The sequence below is a fragment of the Podarcis gaigeae genome (assembly GCF_964106915.1).
Source record: "Podarcis gaigeae genome assembly, chromosome: 1".
Lineage (NCBI taxonomy): Eukaryota > Metazoa > Chordata > Lepidosauria > Squamata > Lacertidae > Podarcis > Podarcis gaigeae.
In genome coordinates, this window is record NC_139678.1 from 14,943,143 (window position 1) to 14,965,634 (window position 22,492).

Consider the following 22,492-nt stretch of genomic DNA (forward strand, 5'->3'; position numbering starts at 1 on the left):
GAAGAACTAGGATTTATGAATCCCTTGAACGCTGTGCATGAACACATGTAACAGAAGCACAATTTTAAAGAAAAGCACATTTGGGGAGGAATTACAGTCATACCTCGGGTTACAGACCCTTCAGGTTGCGTTCTTTTGGGTTACGGATCGCCGGAACCCAGAAGTACCGGAACGGGTTACTTCCGGGTTTTGGGAGTCGCGCATGCGCAGAAGTGCTAAATCACGCTTTGCGCATGCACAGAAGCGCCAAATCGCAACCTGTGAGTGCGCAGATGCACCGCTGTGGGTTGCAAATGTGCATCCTGCACAGATCACGTTCGCAACCTGAGCGTCCACTGTATTTGGAGCCAATGGCGAGGGGTGCTTCACCCTTTCCCACCTTTGCCCTCAGAATTCTCTTAGAATAGAATCATAGAATCATAGTTGGAAGAGACCACAAGGGCCATCGAGTCCAACCCCCTGCCAAGCAGGAAACACCATCAGAGCACTCCTGACATATGGTTGTCAAGCCTCTGCTTAAAGACCTCCAAAGAAGGAGACTCCACCACACTCCTTGGCAGCAAATTCCACTGTCAAACAGCTCTTACTGTCAGGAAGTTCTTCCTAATGTTTAGGTGGAATCTTCTTTCTTGTAGTTTGGAACCATTGCTCCGTGTCCGCTTCTCTGGAGCAGCAGAAAACAACCTTTCTCCCTCCTCTATGTGACATCCTTTGATATATTTGAACGTGGCTATCATATCACCCCTTAACCTCCTCTTCTCCAGGCTAAACATGCCCAGCTCCCTTAGCCGTTCCTCATAAGGCATCGTTTCCAGGCCTTTGACCATTTTGGTTGCCCTCCTCTGGACACGTTCCAGTTTGTCAGTGTCCTTCTTGAACTGTGGTGCCCAGAACTGGACACAGTTTGAAACTGTGCAGCGGGGAGGACAGTTTCAAGTGGAGATGCGGTAGGGGAAGGGTTAAGCACTTTCCTCCTTGCTCCCTTTCTCCTCTGCCTGGTTATCCCCCAAAGGTGTTTCCAATAAACCCCTGTGTGTGCCATATGTAGTTAGGGTCTGGTCCCTAACCAGCTGCGTGTCAATGCAGTTCTTCAAATCCAGGGTGTGGTGCAAGATCTTAGAGACAGTTCAGGCGTGTGGGAGGAGGAGGAAGGCTCAAAACAGGAAGCGCTGCAGATCGCTTTGGTAATTGTCAAGGGTGGCCTGTGTGCATTTACCGTAGATGCTCCACCTAATTAAGGGATTATGGGCAGTTGGAATGCCTCCATGAGATCTGGGCTTCTTCAGATCCCTAAACTGTATTCCCCTAGATAAATATAAGCCTTTTCCACCAGCTGGCAACTGTATTAAAGAGGCAGGAACCAATTAAAATGTAAATCAGAGGGAAAGTAAAGTGGGATAGAGGAGCGGGTCAACGAGCTGTGCTAAATCACTTTGAGCAGCTTTTCTTGGTGCTTCGGCCAGGAGCCTCTGCTTTTAAAAAAAGTAGCACAAGTCTATTTCTGTTGCGAAGACAAGGAGGCGCTGATGCATACGGAATGACCGAGCATCATCTGGTCCATGTTTTAGAGATGCTCTGGGGTAGAAAAAGCATGCCTTTGAATTATTGTATTTTTTTGGATCCACATTCGCCAGGAAAGTAATCACAACATCTCAGGGCAAAATCCTCCTGCACTGTTGTCGGTCCCTGATGCTATGGTAATGTCCGCAGTATACAGTGGTACCTCAGGTTACATACGCTTCAGGTTACATACACTTCAGGTTACACACTCCGCTAATGCAGAAATAGTGCTTCAGGTTAAGAACTTTGCTTCAGGATAAGAACAGAAATTGTGCTCCGGTGGCGCGGCAGCAGCAGGAGGCCCCATTAGCTAAAGTGGTGCTTCAGCTTAAGAACAGTTTCAGGTTAAATACAGACCTCTGGAATGAATTAAGTACTTAACCTGAGGTACCACTGTATGTTTAAAGCCTCTGTCCTGGAAATGTGAAAAATCCCTGCAGCAGTAGGGCTCTGTTTACATCCACAAATCTCAACAGTCAGGGCTTCACCCAAAGAATTCTGGGAAATGGAGTTTCTTAAGGGTGCTGGGAGTTGTTAAGAGACCCCTCCACCCTGCCAGAGCTACATTTAGAACTCATGTGCATTCCCCACCTTGCCTGAGGTGGCTGAGGGACTTGGGGGAATGACATAGGATATGGGAAGCTGCCTTACAGCAAGCCAGACTAAATATTGTCTACACTAACTCACTGGAATTAGGGTAGTGCTGGAGGAGACTATTGAGAGTCCCATGGACTGCAAGAAGATCAAACCGATCCATTCTTAAGGAAATCAGCCCTGAGTGCTCACTGGAAGGACAGATCCTGAAGCTGAGACTCCAATACTTTGGCCGCCTCATGAGAAGAGAAGACTCCCTGGAAAAGACCCTGATGTTGGGAAAGATGGAGGGCACAAGGAGAAGGGGGTGACAGAGGACAAGATGGTTGGATAGTGTTCTCGAAGCTACCAGCATGAGTTTGACCAAACTGCGGGAGGCAGTGGAAGACAGGAGTGCCTGGCGTGCTCTGGTCCATGGGGTCACAAAGAGTTGGACACGGCTAAACGACTGAACAACAACAACAGCTCACTCCACTGTTGCAAACAGGCAATATTCTCATCCTTGCCTGGAGATAACGGGGATTCAATTTTGGACGTTTTGAATGGAAAGAGGAGACTGAGAGAAGATAGGATGGCCATCCTCAAATATCCGAAGGGCTGTCACAAGGAAGATGGAGAGAGCTTGTTTTCTCCTGTTCTGGAGGGTAGGACTCGAACCAATGGCTTCAAGTTACAAGAAAGGAGATTCCGACTAAACATCAGGAAGAACTTTCTGACAGTAAGTGATGTTCAACAGTGGAACAGTCTCCCTCGGAAGGTGCTGGACTCTCCTTCCTTGGAGGTTTTTAAGCAGAGGTTGGCTGGCCATCTGTCGTGGATGCTATAGCTGAGATTCCTGCATTGCCGGGGTTTGGACTAGATGACCCCTGGGCTCCCTTGCAACTCCACAGTTCTGTGATTCTATGAAAGCAGGTGATCGGCCACTGACCAGTGGTACTTATTGTCTGCCACTGCCACTGACTGTTAGCTATGCTGACACACCAACCCCTGTGCAGACGGCAGCTTGCAAGTGAGGATGATGTCTGCCTTTCACAATAATTCTGCCTTGCAAGGGGCTTTACAGTTGCAAAAAACATCACTGTTGTTTGCAACCTTGGCTTTGCTTGAAAGTGAAAGCAGCGATGGTGAGAAATTAAGTTATCCGACTTCTTAGAATTGTTCCCGTTCCTACCACATGAAAGAAGATGTGGTTTGGGTTGTTCCAAGGACATGTGCAAGGCTGTCAGTTAAACTGCTCGGAAGATATACTCCCCCATCCGCTTTTCGAAGAGCCCTGACCTGATTCAAAGAGGCCTGATTCATAATAAAATAAAATTTCATCAGTTCATAACAGCAATTCAGTTATGGTAAGTGAAATATACTCAGTCGCAAGGTGATTTCATGCTCTTTATTCAGCTTATCGTGGTGAGGAGGAATGAATGAAAGTCCCCTCAAAGTATCTGCTTTATATACATTATTTACACAATGGGCTGCACATGATTGGCTAATTCTGGAATTCTACTGTAAGCCAATCAGGTTGTGGATTCACTTCTATCTGGAGCATGATTGGGTGGTTCCTGCCAACCAATCATACTGCTGCATTGTTCTAAGACCAATCAGACTGCTGCATTCTGAATCCTATTGTTCTAGGACCAATCAGACTGCTGCCTTTTGGGTCCTATTGTTCTAGGACCAATCAGACTGCTGCAGTTTGGATCCTATTCAATTCAGTACATAACAGTAAGTCCCTTTTCTCATTTCAGAATCCTGGGAGCAGTGGTCTCCTCGCCACAGAAACATGATTCAAAGAACCCTTAACAAATCACAGTTTCCAGGGTTCTCTGGGGGGAAGCCATGTGCTTTAAATGTGTGGTGGGTGTGTTTTGAATGCATGGTGTGTCAATCTGCCCATGCACACACCCTGGCTCAGTGATGGCATCTCACGGAGGAAATCAACAAGACCTGCTGCGGCTTGGAATCTCAGCAGCTGGGTTCTAGCACAGTCTTCTTGAATTGCAAATACTCCTCTTACCTGTGTTTCCAGCTTTAATTTATTTAAAAAGCATTTCCTGTATCTCAGCATCAGACTAGTCAGGGTCTTCTCCAGTTCTTTGCAGTTGATGTGAAAAGTCGTTTGCAAGTTCATCCTGTAGTGAAAAGGCCGACAAGTCAATGTTCATTAAGGTGTAATTTACAAAGCCAATACTACTTTATCTCTTAAAAGAGCAACCCCCTTTCTCTGATTACAAAAGGCATGAAGCATTAAAGGTAAAGGGTAAAGGGACCCCTGACCGTTAGGTCCAGTCGTGGCCGACTCTGGGGCTGCGGCGCTCATCTCGCTTTATTGGCCGAGGGAGCCGACGTACAGCTTCTGGGTCATGTGGCCAGCATGACTAAGCTGCTTCTAGTGAACCAGAGCAGCGCACGGAAATGGCGTTTACCTTCCTGCCAGAGCAGTACCTATTTACTTGCACTTTTGACGTGCTTTCGAACTGCTAGGTTGGCAGGAGCAGGGACCGAGCAACAGGAGCTCACCCCGTTGCGGGGATTCAAACCGCCAACCTCCTGATCAGCAAGCCCCAGGCTCTGTGGTTTAGACCACAGTGCCACCCGCATTACTTGCTATTTAGTGTAGAGCAAACAGTCTAGGAACCCACAGCTAAATAATTTCACTCTGATTTCTGACGAAGATCAAAGAAGGCCAAATAGAACGATGTTGAAATTTAAGGTTTTCTTTCGGCCACTTATTTTCCCGCTGGTTATCCTCATTAAACGCCTCACTCTTTTAACAACTTCAAAATAAATGGCATTTCCCAAAGATCCAAATTGATTTTTGCCAACCTCTGTCTTAATTAGAAGCCTTAATTTCCCATCGCTAGGAAGAGAAGCGAAGGTGAAATTAAAAGCCTGAAATTAAATTGCATGCTAGATGGCAACTTGCCAGCTTGATCGCTGCATACCAGTAATAATGAACTCAAAGTAATGATAAAGAGAAGAATCGAAAGAGGAGTCGTGCACCAATTAAAGGTTTTGGCTTTGAACCGATTAATCAGTTAACAAATTGATTACATTTTAATACATCTGTGTATTTTTAGATTCTATATAGGAGTCCTTTCACCAAATGTGCTGGCTGGGCTTTTCAAATTTCTACCCCACCTTTCTTCCAAGATGGATTCCCCCTCCCTCCAGGTCAGGAACTGGGGTGTGCAGAGATATCCCCTGAGGAGTTCCACAAAGCCTGTGTTTCTATATTTCTTGCAAATGTGAAATATACTCGTGCTCTTTATTCAGCTCATAGTAGTGAGGAATGCAAGTCTGCTTTATATACATTATTTACACAATGGGCCCCACGTGATTGGCTAATTCTGGGATTCACCTGTAGGCCAATCAGGTTGCGAATTCACTTCCACCTGGAGCTGGATTGGGTGGCTCCTGCAGACCAATCATACAGCTGCATTGTTTTAGGACCAATCAGACTGCTGCATTTTGGATCCTCCAAAATGCAGATTTTGGAGACCTCACCTGGAGTACTGTGTCCAGTTCTGGGCACCACAGTTCAAGAAGGACACTGACAAACTGAAACTGTGAAAAGGATCTAGGAGTCTTGGTGGACCACAAACTTGACATGAGCCAACAGTGTGACGCGGCAGCTAAAAAAGCCAATGCAATTCTGGGCTGCATCAATAGGAGTATAGCATCTAGATCAAGGGAAGTAATAGTGCCACTGTATTCTGCTCTGGTCAGACCTCACCTGGAGTACTGTGCCCATTTCTGGGCACCACAGTTCAAGAAGGACACTGACAAACTGGAACGTGTCCAGAGGAGGGCAACCAAAATGGTCAAAGACCTGGAAACGATGACTTATGAAGAACGGCTAAGGGAGCTGGGCATGTTTAGCCTGGAGAAGAGGAGGTTAAGGGGTGATATGATAGCCATGTTCAAATATATAAAAGGATGTCACATAGAGGAGGGAGAAAGGTTGTTTTCTGCTGCTCCAGAGAAGCGGACACGGAGCAATGGATCCAAACTACAAGAAAGAAGATTCCACCTAAACATTAGGAAGAACTTCCTGACAGTAAGAGCTGTTCGACAGTGGAATTTGCTGCCAGTGGAATTTGGTGGAGTCTCCTTCTTTGGAGGTCTTTAAGCAGAGGCTTGACAACCATATGTCAGGAGTGCTCTGATGGTGTTTCCTGCTTGGCAGGGGGTTGGACTCGATGGCCCTTGTGGTCTCTTCCAACTCTATGATTCTATTCAACTCAGTACATAACACCGACACTGTAAGTGTCCCTATTTTCCAGGGACGCCCCTGATTTACAGAAGCCATCCTAGTTTCTGATTTGATCCTGGAATGCCCCACTTTTCCTTAGGATGTCCCTCTTTTCATTGGAGAAATGTTGGAGGGTATAGAATGATCCGACCCCCCTGCCATCTGAAGGCAATCCTGTATAGGGAAGGTTTTGTTTTTTGAAAAGAAAAATGTAATGTTTTATTATGTTTTTAGATATGTTGGAAGCTGCCCAGAGTGGCTGGGGCAACCCAGTAAGATGTGTGGGGTTATAAATAGCAGAATGATTATTATGGAATGGGACGTCCTGATTTTCATGGGAGAAATGTTGGAGGGTATGAGAATGCCTTGCTCCGCATCCCCCTTTGCCAGTTGGCTTAGGAGCGGGTCTCTGTTTTGCTTCCTAAGTGATGGATACGCTTCTGGAATTCTCCCCCCCCCCCAAGCCGTCAGCCACAGGGTGGGATCCGTCAGGGAATCCCAGGGTGGTGACACTGTTCACCTGCTGGCTGAAAGGAGGAAAAACCGGTGCTGCATGAGATATTTGTGCTCTAGGGTCCGTCAAGCAGTGGATGGATTCAAGAAAGTGATTGAGAAGCGGAAATGACTGGCAGAATCCGAGACCAGGGAGAAGAGTCGGTGGAAGAAGATCGGAAGAAATTTAAAGTTTATTTACAGAAACATTGTAAAATTAAGGAATGTTAGAAGGATGTTGGAATGAAGTTACGTGGTTTTAGCAGAAATGTTATAAAGGATTAAGTAAAAATAGATTGTTAATTGGTGAGAATGTAAAGTTACATTATATTAATATAAATTATTAGGATAAAAACAAAGATGGAAAGGATTTGCTGAAATAGCTAATTGAACTAGAATACAAAAAGGGGAGGTGTGAGGAGGTCAAGGAAACCAGCAAATGAAAGATAAATTATGGAAGGGTTGATTTGTCTTTTTTCTAATTGTTTTTACTCTTTTGGGGTTTTTTGTTCTCCTTTTTTTCTTTATTTTTGTAATCTTTCAAAACCTCAATAAATATTATTTAATAAAAAAAAGAAAGTGATTGAGAAGGGGGCGTACCGTGCTTAAGATGTGTAACAAGCATCTCATTTGGTATCTCATCCCCAACAATTCTTAAAATAAATGCCTCCGGCCTTTTAGGGAAGGTACAGTATCTCTAAACATTTTTTTCTAAGTTCATTGTATATACTGTCCCCAAACACCTTTGTTTTTTTACACATGTGGTAAAAATCTACCTTCCTTATCTAAACATTTCCAGCATCTTTCACTTCTAATCCTGTACATTTTTGCCAACTTGGTTGGGGTGAGATACCATCGATATATCACCTTCCTGATGTTTTCCTTTAATACAGTGCATGCCGTAAATTTTATCCCCTTGTTCCAGAGTTTAGACCATGCCTCAAACTGGATGTTGTGACCCACATCTATTGCCCATTTCATCATTACCACTTTGATTTCCTCATCTGTATTTAATTGTAGATAATTGCAGACCCTGGTTAATAATTTGGCCTTTCCTTCTATTAATATTAATTCCATGTTTGATTTACTCTTATTAAAGCCATGTTTTATTTTATCTTTGTTAAAAATATCATTCATCTGGTGATATTGAAACCAGTCCGTCAATTTGTCTCTAATCTAATCAAGAAAGTGATTGAGAAGGTGGTGTACTGTGGTTAAGATGTGTAACACCGGGAGAATCCGAGACCAGAAAGAAGAGGAATACCAAGAAGACTGGAAGAAATTTAAAGACTATTTGAATAAATATTGTAATACTAAAGATATGTATCCACTTGAAAGAACTAATTAGGCCTAGGATTAAATTAGATTTAAATATATAAATAAGAAAATGTACTATAAGAAAAGTTAGGAAATTGGAATATGACTGTAATATTGTTTTATGAAATAATGATATTGGAAACTGCTACATTTAATTACGAGGAAATTCAGATGGAAGAGATTAGAGGAAGTCAAGCAATATGTTTATGAAAATGGATTTTAATTAACTAATTGAATTATTTTGCAATGCCATACAGCAGCAGCAACAACAAAAAGTATGCACAAACATGTCTACATATTGGAGGAAATTGTTTGCAGTAATGTGTATACTAGTTGATAATGTGTGATCATGGCCACTGGTCCCATCACCTCCTGGCAAACAGAAGGGGAAGAAATGGAGGCAGTGAGAGATTTTACTTTCTTGGGCTCCATGATCACTGCAGATGGTAACAGCAGCCATGAAATAAAAAGACGCCTGCTTCTTGGGAGAAAAGCAATGACAAACCTAGACAGCATCTTAAAAAGCAGAGATCTCATCTTGCCAACAAAGGTCTGTATAGTTTTCCCAGTAGTGATGTATGGAAGTGAAAGCTGGACCATAAAGAAGGCTGATCATCGAAGAATTGATCCTTTTGAATTATGGTGCTGGAGGAGACTCTTGAGAGTCCCATGGACTGCAAGAAGATCAAACCTATCCATTCTGAAGGTAATCAGCCCTGATTGCTGGCTGGAAGGACAGATCCTGAAGCTGAGGCTCCCGCACTTTGGCCACCTCATGAGAAGAGAAGACTCCCTGGAAAAGACCCTGATGTTGGGAAAGATGGAGGGCAGAAGGAGAAGGGGACAACAGAGGACGAGATGGTTGGACAGTGTTCTCGAAGCTACCAGCATGAGTTTGACCAAACTGCAGGAGGCAATGGAAGACAGGAGTGCCTGGCGTGCTCTGGTCCATGGGGTCACGAAAAGTCGGACACGACTAAACGACTAAACAACAACAACAATACTAGGAGAAATGTACACTAAAATGCAGATGAATTTTCACGAGCAGCTTCTTTTTAAAATTGCCAACTGGTGCAGAAATGTGGTGAATTGAAGGTGGGAAAAACAATAAACTAAGTACAATCAACACTGACAGATTTGCTCATCCCTAGTCATTGCCATTGTTTTTGTTTGTTTTTTAACCATGTTTGGAGAAAAAAATGTATCCCACACATTGCTGGGTGTACTAATCCTTCAAAACAAAAAAAATGCATATTTACGTTTACACAATAATTTCTTGTTTTTCTTTTAATTGCCTGCTTGGCAATTAAATAAAAAAATGACAGTAACAAGCTGAATTTATTTCCAGCCCCTTCTACTGTCTTGCTAATTACTGGAGGTGCCCTGCCACCTAGAGGCAGAATAATGCTAGTGCATAAAATAAAATCTAAAAACATACTATAAATGTGAAATGGGCTGCTGATATATTTTTTAAAATGCCTTTACTTATATTTTGTGTTTAAATAGATTTTGAATGGCTGTAAGATGATAACGTGTTTTTGTCTCTTGTCTTTCTGATTGCATGTTAATTTTTATTGCATTGATTTCCATGGTGACTATGGGCGAATGCACCTCCAAGTGTCCCCATTTTTAAGGGACAGTCCTGGATTTACAGAAGCTGTCCCAGTTTCTGATTTGATCCGGAAATGTCCCACTTTTCCTTAGGACATCCCTATTTTCACTGGAGAGATGTTGGAGGCTATGGAGTTATACGACCCCTGAGCCAAGAAAATACGGTAACTAACTACAGTGGTACCTTGGGTTACATACGCTTCAGGTTACATACGCTTCAGGTTACAGACTCCACTAACCCAGAAATATTACCTCGGGTTAAGAACTTTGCTTCAGGATGAGAACAGAAATCGTGCTCCAGCAGTGCAGTGGCAGGCTCCATTAGCTAAAGTGGTACCTCAGGTTAAGAACAGACCTCTAGAACGAATTAAGTTCTTAACCTGAGGTACCCCTGTATTCAACCTTTAGAAGACACCTGAAGGCATGCCTGTATTGGGAAGTTTTTTTAATGTTTAGTGTTTTATTATGTTTTTATATACTGTATGTTGGTGGCTGGGGCAACCCAGTCAGATGGGTAGTGTAATAATAATAATAATAATAATAATAATAATAATAATAATATGCCCCTATTTTCATTGGATAAATGTTGGAGGGTATGAAAGCGGTGTGTGTGTGTGTGTCTAATTTCCTATCTCCATAACCAGAATGGAAAAGGGGGTTACTGGCCTCTTAGTGGGCAGGTTCATCCGTTTGGGGGTGCACTTGTAATTTTTGTGCAGGGCTGCTTTCTAAAAAGAAATTGTAAGTCAGTAAAATGGGCATAGGGAACTTGTGTCACACCTTAATTTACCTTTGTTGGATAAGTTCCCCTGATACTGGTACTTCCACCCAGCACAATGTGCGGAGACTGAGGAATTGTATTTTCCTTGCAAAACGACCCCTGGACGTTCTGTTGTCCAAAAGGACACAACCAATTTGCCTTCTGTGCTAAATCCTAAGATCTGGTCCAACATCTCCTCTTCAAACACAGGGTGAGTAAAAAAACAAAACAGGTTTACCTCAAGTCCTGGAAGCTGTTAAGGTAGGCCATCATGAACATCAGAAACTGGGGGTGATCTTTCGCTTGGTCCAAAAATGCTTTCCCAAAGCTGTAATAAAATTGTGGCTAATTAAAAATGGCCACTAACCAGTGATAAACACAGAACAAGCATAAACACCACAGACTTCAGCATCCTTTCCTGTTAGAGGAATCCTGCATTTGAGGATTAGCAGAAATCCTGTCTGTCTAGTCCAGTGTTTCCCAAACTTTGGGTCTCCAGCTGTTTTTGGACTACAATTCCCATCATCCCTGACCACTGGTCTTGCTGGCTAGGGATGGTGGGAGTTGTAGTCCCAAAACAGCTGGAGACCCAAGTTTGGGAAACACTGGTCTAGTCAAAGAGCCATGGGGTTAAGGAATAACCTACTGGCTGTGGGATTCACAGCTTGGCTTCCTTTACAACAAACTCCACTGTCTAATGTGGGTTTTTTAAAAGTCAGAGGAGCTGGGAAAAACTTTGGGAGAGTGATTTGAAGTTCACAGCATGTGAACAGCATCTTTGAAAATGATTTACAGATGGTATTTAATGTCAAGTAGATTTGCTAAAATGTATAAGTCCGAATCACATAAGTGCTGGAGATGTAATGATGTTTAAGGTACATTTTATCATATGTGGTGGACTGGTAAAAGAGGATTGGGAAATGATATATAATTATTTGGAAGAAAAAAACTGTTTAAAAGTACCTTTCAAAAACAAACAAACACCAGAGTCCTTTTCATTGGGGATAATTCCCAACTGTTAAAAAAGCCTATTTATGTTTTGTTAGCCCCAAAATGAAAAACAAGTGAGGTCCCAACCAAAGAAGAATGGCAACTTAAACTGATGGAATATATGCAGCTTGCAGATTTAACATATAGAATAAGAGAACATGAAGAACACACGTATAAAGAAGACTGGAAAATGTTTACTGAATATATGGGTGAAAATTGGGTTCATTTAAAAACGCTGGTAGCATTAAGATAAATCCAACAGTGTAAATAAGTTTTGATGGACTACTGAATGGTTTAGTGTATGCAAAATATGCAGGGGACGCGTGTGGCGCTGTGGGTAAAAGCCTCAGCGCCTAGGGCTTGTCGATCGAAAGGTCGGCGGTTCGAATCCCCGCGGCGGGGTGCGCTCCCGCTGCTCGGTCCCAGCGCCTGCCAACCTAGCAGTTCGAAAGCACCTCCGGGTGCAAGTAGATAAATAGGGACCGCTTACTGGCGGGAAGGTAAACGGCGTTTCCGTGTGCTGCGCTGGCTCGCCAGATGCAGCTTTGTCACGCTGGCCACGTGACCCGGAAGTGTCTCCGGACAGCGCTGGCCCCTGGCCTCTTGAGCGAGATGGGCGCACCAACCCCAGAGTCTGGCAAGACTGGCCCGTACGGGCAGGGGTACCTTTACCTTTACCTTTATGTTATGCAAAATGAACCACAGAAAGAGAAGAAGGGAAGTCATTGGTTTAAGGTTGTTTAAATGAATATTTTGAAATGTAATTTAGAAAATTTAATAAAAAATAAATACAAAAATAAAATAAAAGTCAGGGGAGTTATTGGATGATAGTTTTATCAATCATGTTTAGCCAGGTCAGCTAAAATGGGTCCTTCATGCTTAGAGAAGCAATATGAATTTGACTACTAGTTGGTGATGAGGACATTGTGATTTGAAGAGATGGCCAAACAGGCCCCAGATTTCTTTTCCAGCTCTTCCGTCTGAAGTCCTTTTCCTGGTGATGTCAGAGTCAGAATTTGGATTCATTTGGATCCATCATGCCTATTTGCTAGAACCATTAAGCATAAAACGTGATCCAGTTTAGACACTGGTACTTTGAAACAAGCAGACATTACCGTGGTAGGAATTCTGCCACTTCTTTCACGATACCTTTGAGAACGGCGTCTTCCACTTTTTCGCAAATGCAGCCGGCTACCTTTCTGTGTTGTTTGGCGAGCTAGACCAAAGGGGACAAGGGATGTAACAAAAAGCAGAGAGGCAATGGCTTTCTTTGATGAGTACAATGGGCACCTCGATGTTTTTTTCCAGCTGTGGCAGACACAGAACATGCCAGAGCTTGCATTTTTCAAAGAAAAAGAAGGACCTGGGTGAGGCAAGGGAAATCTATTTGCCAGAATTTTAACCGACTGGGGCAACAAAACACCTCATTGTTTTTTCATAGGCAAATGGTCAGGGGAAAAAGTGTGGGGGGTGTAGCTTTTGAGAAGTGCAATTTCTGAAGGATCTCATTAGTGTGAATTAAGCAGGGTTGCCTTTAAATGCAAACGGAATCACATTTCTGCTCCATCCCTACCAGCAGGCCTGTGTTATTCTGATTTCTGAGGGATGGCCATGCCTTAACTAACATCAGGCTTCCTCAACCTCGGCCCTCCAGATGTTTTTGGCCTACACCTCCCATGATCCCTAGCTAGGAGGACCAGTGGTCAGGGATGATGGGAATTGTAGTCTCAAAACATCTGGAGGGCTGAGGAAGCCTGTTAGACTAACATCATAAGACGTGCCTTATGGCAGGTCCGCTGCATCCAACTTCCTATTTCTGTAAGGTGATCAAAGCCGATCCTCATGGAAGCCAGCAAACAGGACACAAAGGCAATTGCTGCAACCCCTTACAAAATTCCCAACACTTCTGCTAATCCATATACTTTTTGATTATTGAAAACATATAATAATCCCATGAAACGTTCGTAATGACAGCAGAACAAAAAGCCCTGCCTCCAAAACACCTCACCTTAAATTTTATTTTCTCCCAATATGGGTTTATTATTGTTAAGTTGGGGGCGAACATAGCAGACACAGCGATTCTTCAAACAGCTCTTCTTTATTCAGATGTCAGAACAGATCTAAGCTGAGGGGCTTAGTCAGCCTGCTTATATAGAGCTCCAGAACAATTGTAACTGTTGCCATTTTCTAAAACTATCCGATCACTGAACGTCACTTTTCGATACTTCATTTGCATAACTATCTACAGTATCCCCCTGCTGGCCCAGGGTGAGAACTTCAGTACATAACAATTATTTCTTTTGCATTTTATTTAACTGAAATGACTCAGCCCGTTGCAAATTGCAAAAATATGAGTTCCTCCTGGCTTCATTGATCTCCCAATCCCTAAATCTAGCAGGGGCTTTTATTTCTCTCTCTCTCTCTCTTTAAATGTGGGAGGTTGTCATTCTGCTGTGGTCACACACCTCACCCCCAATTTCTCCCTCCTCCTTTCTCTTTTTTCGAGGCTGCCGCAGGCCTAGTAGCAAGTGGCTTCTCCCCACCAAATATTTTTTTTGTAACAACCCTGTTCTCTGAACTCCCTCCTTCCTTCTAAAAAGACTCTAAAAATCACTTGCCTATTATGTCTGTGACACAATTGACAGCAGGTTTAATTTGTAGCTAGTAAGCGAGGGGTGGCAGTGTTAAAAATTGTAATAAAACTACATTTTGCTAATACATTCTCCGAGGACGTGACTAACATAAATTAGCACAGTAGGCGACACCTACATACCAGAAGGTAATATTTCAATTTCCCTGGAATCAAAGAACATGCATGTGCTATGAACAACCTCAGCAAATACCGTTTGAATATCGTAGGACAGCAACGAATCGTATGGGTTTTTTCGCTCATCTGGCTGTCCTTTCCACTTTTCCTTGGTCTCCAGCATCAAAATATTCTCCAAGCAGTTCTTGGTTTCCTGCTAAATATTTAGATAAAGGGGAACAACACAGCTCAACATAATCATATATGCAGACACTTCTTTCATGCATACGCATCCCAGTTCCCTGTAGCTCTCCAGCAAAATACCGCATTTTTCACCCTATAGGACGCACTTTCCCCCCTCCAAAAATGAAGGGGAAATGTGTGTGTGTCCTATGGGGCGAATGCAGGCTTTCGCTGAAGCCTGGAGAGCGAGAGGGGTCGGTGCGCACCGACCCCTCTCGCTCTCCAGGCTTCAGGAGAGCCGCAGCGCCAGCCCTACAAGGTCGGGGGACAGCGGGGAGGCGGACGGCGGGGAGACGCGTGCTTCTCCCCTCGCCAGCCCCGCAAGCTCTGGGGTCAGCGGGGAGGCGCAGCGCGTCTTCCCGCTGTCCCCGGACCTGGTCTGCAGGCGGGCAGTGGGGAGAAGAGCGCTTCTCCCCGCTGCCGGCCCCACAAGCACCTGGGGGAAAATAATTTTTCCCCTTTATTTCCCCCCAAAAAAACTTGGTGCGTCCTATGGGCCGGTGCGTCCTATGGGGCGAAAAATACGGTAGTTTTCAAAATGGGTCCAAAAGATGCTTTGGAAGCTAGTCAAGTTCTGCTGCTTGAGAAAAATCAGCAAGGGCAGACAAACTGCCTTGCAAAACAGTGTGGCCCACTGCTAAGTATGGGTGGGTGGGTGAGAATTCAATTCAGTCCACATTTAAAGACAAACCATTCAAATCTTCCCTTTTGCAAACGATATGTTGAACCGCAAAACACAGCCATCTTTGAGAATTTGCCGAATTTAGCAATGCAGTTCTCCAGGCAAGTAATGTGTATAAAATACATATTATTAGGATAAAGTAAAAATCACGTACAAAAGTTTCATTATATTAGGAGAAATTGCTTCCAAGAATGTGTACATTAGTCAAACCTGCACACTAAATGAACCCGTCATGGGGCTTTGATGAAAAGAGCTCACACTCACTTCTCAATGCTCCTTGCATCCCTATTTTCATCGGAGAAATGTTGGAGATTATGCCCTACTGCATGCCTTTGTTGTGGCCTAGGGTCTGTTAAAGGTAAAGGTAAAGGGACCCCTGACCATTAGGTCCAGTCGTGACCAACTCTGGAGTTGCGGTGCTCATCTCGCTTTATTGGCCGAAGGAGCCAGCGTACAGCTTCTGGGTCATGTGGCCAGCATGACTAAGCCACTTCTGGCAAATCAGAGCAGCGCATGGAAATGCCGTTTACCTTCCCACCAGAGTGGTACCTATTTATCTACTTGCACTTTGACGTGCTTTCGAACAGCTAGGTTGGCAGGAGCTGGGACCGAACAATGGGAGCTCACCCCGTTGCGGGGATTCAAACCGCTGACCTTCTGATCGGCAAGCCCTAGGCTCTGTGGTTGAACCCACAGCGCCACCCGCATACCTGAGCACTGGATAGGTTTGCCTTTAAATGATAATTGAATCGAATTCCCCCCACCCCCATCCCCATATGTAAACCAGGAAGTAGACAAGGAATTTCCATTCAACAAATAATGCATTGCTCCTGTGGAAGTTTAAGGGGCCTTTGGATCCCATTCATGAATGCATTTTCTAAGGCGATCACTTCATTCCAAAGGAAGTTGGGGCACTGAACGCTACAGTCTGGAATAAAAGCAGCATGTGTTCAGTTTCAAAGGATTCAATCAGTGATGCAAACTTCCCCACCCTCTCCTTTGATTTATACAAGGAAATTGAGATGTTACCTGGACAGAGTTAACGTAGTTGCTCTTCAGTTTGTCTAAATCTTCTGGAGTTAACAAATCCGGCAGAGCTTCAGTTTTTATTTCTGGTTTAAGGTCTGGGCATCCTAAGAGATTTTCACTACAAAAACAAAAGCAGCATTCCATGATGTTTCTACATCTGGGACCTTCGTCCAGAAGCCTGTGGACAGAATCTGGCTTACAGAAAATACCTAACTGGTCTTGGCAAAGTCTTTCTCTCCCATCACTTTAAAGGAAAGGAGGGCAGCAGCTGGGTTGGTCCCTAATCTAATTCATTTTGGTGTGTTATTTTTACTAACATACACGTTTTAAAAATCTATGGTTTTTAAAATGTTTTTGGGGGAGAAGGGTTATTGGTTTGTTTTTGTTTTATTATGCATTCTGTATTCTCATTTTGTATTTTTTGTGTTGTGAACTATCCTGGGATCTTTGGAAGGGCAGTATATAATAATAATAATAATAATAATAATAATAATAATTTTGCATGCTTTTCGTGTGCACTTTTTTGTAGCATACAGTGTTTTGTATTTTTTTTTAATTTTAAACTTTACAAAATGTAGAGATGCACAAAGCAGATTACCAGCATCAGACCTAGAGCCAGGAACCAGGTTCATTTCATTATCCAGTGACTCTCTAGCCTCCAATGGTGTCCTAGTAATTACTGGATTCCAGGGTAACAAAAATATGAAGGGGAGGCTGGAGGAATCCATACAAGCACGTGGGAGGGGTCAGCGGTACAATCCTGCTGCATCTTGATCACATGGAAATCACATGGACATGGGTGGCGCTGTGGTCTAAACCACTGAGCCTCTTGGGCTTGGTGATCGGAAGCTCAGCGGTTCGAATCCCCGCGATGGGGTGAGCTCCCATTGCTCTGTCCCAACTCCTGCCAACCTAGCAATTCAAAAGCACGCCAGTGCAAGTAGATAAATAGGTACCGCTGTGGCAGGAAGGTAAACAGCATTTCCGTGCACTCTGGTTTCTGTCACGGTGTCTCGTAGGGCCAGAAGTTGTATAGTCATGCTGGCCACATGACCTGGAAACCTGTCTGTGGATAAACATTGGCTCATTCGGTCTGAAAGCGAGATGAGCTCCACAACCCCCATAGCTGCCTTTGACTGGACTTAACTGTCCAGGGGTCCTTTACCTTTACCTTTTTTACTGAACACTGCAGCACCTATAGCTTGTGACATGGACCAAACAATATTTGAGACTTAACCATCCAGGGGTCCTTTACCTTTTCCTAATCATCATGTGATTAATGGGAAACCTACCTGCGGTATACATTAGTGACCCAGTTGAGTACTGCATAGAATTGATTGCATCCCAGGCTCTCATTTTCTTCCAGGATGCTTTGTAAATGCACAGAAAGGGCTTTGTGGAAAGCCTTCAGGTATGCATCGCCCACACTGTAGTCTGGTGGATAGCATTTGTGTACCCAGTGTTTGATTGTCAACAAATCTGTTCTTACGACTTCTTTGAGATATCCTAAGTGTATCGACAGCCAAGAGGTGTTGTCCTCCTTCAGTGGCACAGGCACTTTGGAGATCCTGATTTCCACACTTCGCTTGACAGTGTCTTCCCAAAGCTGCCTCCAGTTCCTGGATAACCCAAGGTTGGACACAGCCTCGGATGGGGCAGCGATGCTTGTAGCCCCAGCATGGGCTTTTTCTTCCTCTGCAATCAGAGTCACAAGAGTGTTTAAAGCCTTTGCATCCACCCTGGGAAGCTCCAGGGTTTCCTCCACGATGCGCTGGATGGCCTTAGAAACCAAGTCGTAGAGCAAGTCAATGTCCTTGGCCTTCACAATGCATTCCTTGGGGTTGTCTTCATATTTCTTGGCATCTATTTCAGTCAGAAGCTCCCTTTCTAAACCCTTGATGTTGTTGAAGGATTCTAGAAGTTGCCCGTTTTTAATAAGTTCATTTATCTGCATAACTAAAGAGAGAAATGGAGTGTGAGAGCAAGCCACAGCTACTGCATGTTTTCCTCTTCAGAAATAATTTGGAATAGTTCCTCTGGGGCAGTGGTGGGGAACCTGTGACCACATTGCAGGATTCCCAAAAAATAGACCAGAGGCAATTAATATTTCATCCAGCAGAGCTTTACTGCTACTGAAGGCAAATGAACATAATGGTCACAAATCCAGTACATTCAGGATTGGCACTGCCCATAAGAAATCCAGTTAAGGCAGACTTAACTTAAACTTAAAATAACTTATAATAAGTTTAAACCTTAACACTACATACAGAACACCACACCAGATGGAAAAGAGATAGAAACACAAAATGTGAAACTCAGGCTCCTTCTGGCCTTGGCTGAAGAGATAACAGTTTAAGTCAGCTACCGGTATATTCAGCTTCTCTGAAGGAATAACCCAAACATCATGAACCTTCTGCTCGTTTCTTTCACACAGAGAAGCTTCCAGAACCCTCTTGAATTAAGTAGAATAGGAAAGATCAATACTTGCTGCACTAAGAAATGCAAACTGACAGTCACAGCAAGACGGAAAGCTCACAATGAGGACGCAAGGGAGGCGACTGTACTATTTAGAAATTATCAGAGTTCAAGAGCACATTCCAGAGAGACAGAAACTCTTAAGGGGAGTGCGAAGGAGGGCTGGAGTGGGTATGTGGCCTGAGGAGAGTCCCATGGACAGATGGAGCAGGCCAGAGGGCTGGATTTGTTCCCCAGGCCTGGGGTTGTTCACCCCTGTACTGAAAGCTTTTGTGTTCAGAAAAAGATGACTAAGAAAGGACATGATGGAGATAGATAAAACTGTGCAGTGTAATGAGAGACTGCTCCCATCATGGCCCAGTTAAATACTTGCTCTGCACTTTGCGGTTGTGTAGTTCACATGCACAGAAATGATTTGCTTAGTGCCTCTGTGTGTGATGTGAGCGAAGGCAGCTGGCTAGTAACAACTTGTACCAAAATACCGCTGACAGACAGAGAGTTTGGGCTCTGGCAGGCACTGAAGATTAGATTTCGAAAAAGTGGCTGACCCCAATTAATTTACCAATTTTCCTTTCAAGGCAAAGTTGAAACAAGCACTGAGCACATTCCGGCAGATAAAAAGAGACTCACGCAAAACTGAAAGCAAGCAAAAGCAGCGTCCAAGAGGCACTTATAAGCAAGAAAGCAAATCTCCTAATTGTTGTTCCCACAAATTATAATAGCTGAGGGACACCTGGGTTCAATTCCCTGCTCATCCAGAAAACTGACTCTGAGCTCTCAGAGCAGTATCTTTCAGATCTAACCATCCTCCCTAGATTGATATGTGAACAAAAAGTAAAGGGGGCCGAACGGTACAGGGCCCTGAGATCCGTGAAACAACACAGCCAGTGGTCAGGATGGCACCACCACCCAAAAGTCCCTGCTTCTGATGGACACCCATTGAGTCTCGTTCAGTAGGGGTACCTGATAAATGTCATTGACCGAATTTACAAGGAAGGCACCAGCACTCAACTCAGTTTCAATATTTGATTTGGTATAGTAAATATGCCCTGTATTGTGATAGGCTGAAAGAACTATACACCTGTTTTCAAGCCTTGCCATCCAGAACAACCCAGAAAAACAACATCAAGCAACAGTATCTTCAGTTTCTTACCAGACAGTGGTTCGTTCTGAACATGGTCGTCTTCTTCTTCTTCAGGCTCCTTACTCTCCTTCGGAAGGGTGGTCTTTTTTTTCTTTAAGAATGAAAAACGCTTGCTGGACCTGGAGGGGTCTGCTTCTTCAGCCGATTGCTCTGTGACACATTTTGATGCATTTCCCATCAGGCTCAAGCTCCGAACTGGTTTGAATTCCTTTGGCTCGTCTTCTCCTTCATGATTCAGGTGCGGATAACCTTTGGGAAGACAATGATTGATTGATTGATTGATTGATTGATTGATTGATTGATTGAACACCCTTCACCCTAGGGTCCCAAGGCAGGTTACAGCATTAAAAACAACATTCAAAACAATTGACAACAACAAATTGTCACCTTCTCCTTCTGTGTAGTTCACTGAAGGTTTCATTTTCTCCTCCTTTTCCTTCTCCCTTATTTCTGTTTTAGTTTCATCCAGTTTAGGTTCAACCGATTTCTCTTTGAGAGATTTTGATCTACCTTTCCTCAAGCTCATTCTTATTATCTTATTGATGTTTGGGGGCTCCTTTACTTTGGGAAGGCGCTTGCCATGTTCACTCCCCTCCGTATATTTTGCCAGAGATCTTGGCTCGGATGGCAGCTCCATTTCCCCGTCCGCCTCCCTTATTTCTGCCTTATCTTCACCCACGTTGACTTCAGTAGATTTCTCTTCGGCAGATTTTGATGCCTCTTCCGTGTGTTTTGCAGGAGACTTTGGTTCTGCTGTCGGCTCCATTTCCCCATCAGTCTCTCTTGTTTCTGTTCTCTGCCCATCCGTGTTAGTGTCACTTAATTTCTCTTTGAGACTTTGAGACTTTCTTTTCCTGGAGCTCAGTGTTTCTCTGATACCCCTGATGAAGCTTTTTGACTCGTTTTCTCCTTTTTTATGCAAGGATGGAAAGTCTTCGGGAGGACAGTGTACACCTTCGCTCTCTGCACTTTTCCCTGGAGACTCCGGCTGTGATGGCACCTCCAGTTTCCCATTCCTCCCGCTTATTTCTGTTTTATCTCCATCCATTTTAGCTTCAGCCAGGTTCTCTCTGGCCAATTTTGATGCGTTTCCCCTGAAGCTCAGCACTTCTCTGATACCCCTGATGAAGTTTTTGGGCTCGTTTTCTCCTTGCTGACTCAAGGGCGGAGAATCTTTGGGAAGACAACTGCCGATTTCACTCTCTGTGCTTTTTCTGGAGACACTGGAACTCCATTTCCCCATTCGTCACCCTTACTTCTCTCTCTTTCTCTTTTTTTTGTACTGTGGGAGGCGGGGGGGGGGGCAGGGCAGGGAAACAAAGCAGGAAAGTTAATCAGTATGTTACAGAAGTGGAAGGCAGGAAACAACTATTGCTGACATGTGCAGTAGACCTCCACTATCAGTAAGGCCAGCTTTACATATGGGTGTGATGGCCTGGGACTCGGGCTCGGACTCGGAACCAGAGGAGACTCAGTCTGCACCAGATCCTTTGCCTCAGGCATCATCTGAACCAAGTATGCGGTCTGATCCTGAAGAGTCCCAGTCTGCACAGGTTCCCCTGCAACAATAAGCACCAGCTGGGCCGAGTCAGGGGCCTGAGCCTGCCTTGGCTCTAGATGCAGGGATTACCTCGTTGCCTCCAGCTGGGCCATCACTTACAGCTGCTCCACTACTGGTTTGGTCAGGGGAGGCTGAGGCGGCTCCTGGGTTTACTCACCCACCGACGCCTCCCGAGCTTCAGAGACTCAGGTCTGAGAGAAGGAGAGACCTGAGTACTCGCAGGAGGAGTGCTCGCCTTTGGGCGAGACAGGGAGGTGAGTCGCCAGGGGATCAAGACCAGCCGCTACCCCAACAAAGATAAAAGGCTGTCGGACCCTGCCCTAGGTTGCGGGAGCAACATCGCTGTATGCTAGATCCTGCCTGAGATCCTGTATCTGTCCTTGCCTGGTTTCCTGCCTTGTGTCCTGCCTTGGCCCTGTTGGACTGACTCCCAGTGGAACCTTCGGATTCTGGACTGGTTCTTGACCATGTTCCACGGGTTACCCCCGGGCCCAGCACAATGTAATACAGTGGTACCTCGGGATGCGAACAGAATCTGTTCCAGAGCCCCGTTCACATTCTGAATGGAACGTAAGATGCAATGGTGCATCTGCATGGGTTGTGTTTTGCCGCTTCTGTGCATGCGCGTGACGTCATTTTGAGCATCTGTGCATGCGTGAGCAGCGAAACCCGGAAGTAACGTGCTCCGTTACCTCCGGGTTGCCGCGGAGCACAACCCGAAAGCGGTCAACCTGTAGCACACTCAACCCGAGGTCTGACTGTAGTATCATTGCCTGACCATAAAAATTGTAAAAACCAGTTTGGAGGGTGGTGTCTAGCTGACTGCTAGAGTGAAAAACAGCTCCAGATTAGATGCAAAGAGGCCTCTGCAAGCACAGAGAAAACGTTTGGGTTGGGCGATTGTTTCCAAGGACTGAGGCTGGATGAGAGACGGTGGGGCAATGAGGGGCAGAAGATGGCTGGGGAGAAGCTGAAACATCTCACATCCCCCCCCCATAAAGCATATACAGTGGTACCTCAGGTTACATATGCTTCAGGT

At 44.5% G+C, this 22,492-nt stretch overlaps 1 protein-coding gene across 2 annotated transcripts in view; it reads right to left on the bottom strand.

Moving 5' to 3' along the window:
* Positions 1-22,492, bottom strand: part of EXOC3L4 (exocyst complex component 3 like 4) — a 38,587-nt gene that overhangs the window by 10,195 nt on the left and 5,900 nt on the right. Inside the window, exons 2-9 of one of the 2 annotated variants that reach the window (XM_083732537.1) lie at positions 20,280-21,174; positions 19,902-20,141; positions 17,566-18,229; positions 16,274-16,391; positions 14,417-14,536; positions 12,689-12,789; positions 10,822-10,911; positions 4,166-4,280 (exon numbers count right to left, since the gene is read on the bottom strand). In XM_083732537.1, the coding sequence (XP_083588663.1) occupies positions 4,166-4,280; positions 10,822-10,911; positions 12,689-12,789; positions 14,417-14,536; positions 16,274-16,391; positions 17,566-18,229; positions 19,902-20,141; positions 20,280-21,135 (2,304 nt within the window). In that variant the 5' untranslated portion in view covers positions 21,136-21,174. Of the gene's footprint in view, positions 1-4,165; positions 4,281-10,821; positions 10,912-12,688; positions 12,790-14,416; positions 14,537-16,273; positions 16,392-17,565; positions 18,230-19,901; positions 20,142-20,279; positions 21,175-22,492 lie in introns of those variants that run through there. The other variant, XM_083732538.1, reaches the window with a different exon arrangement.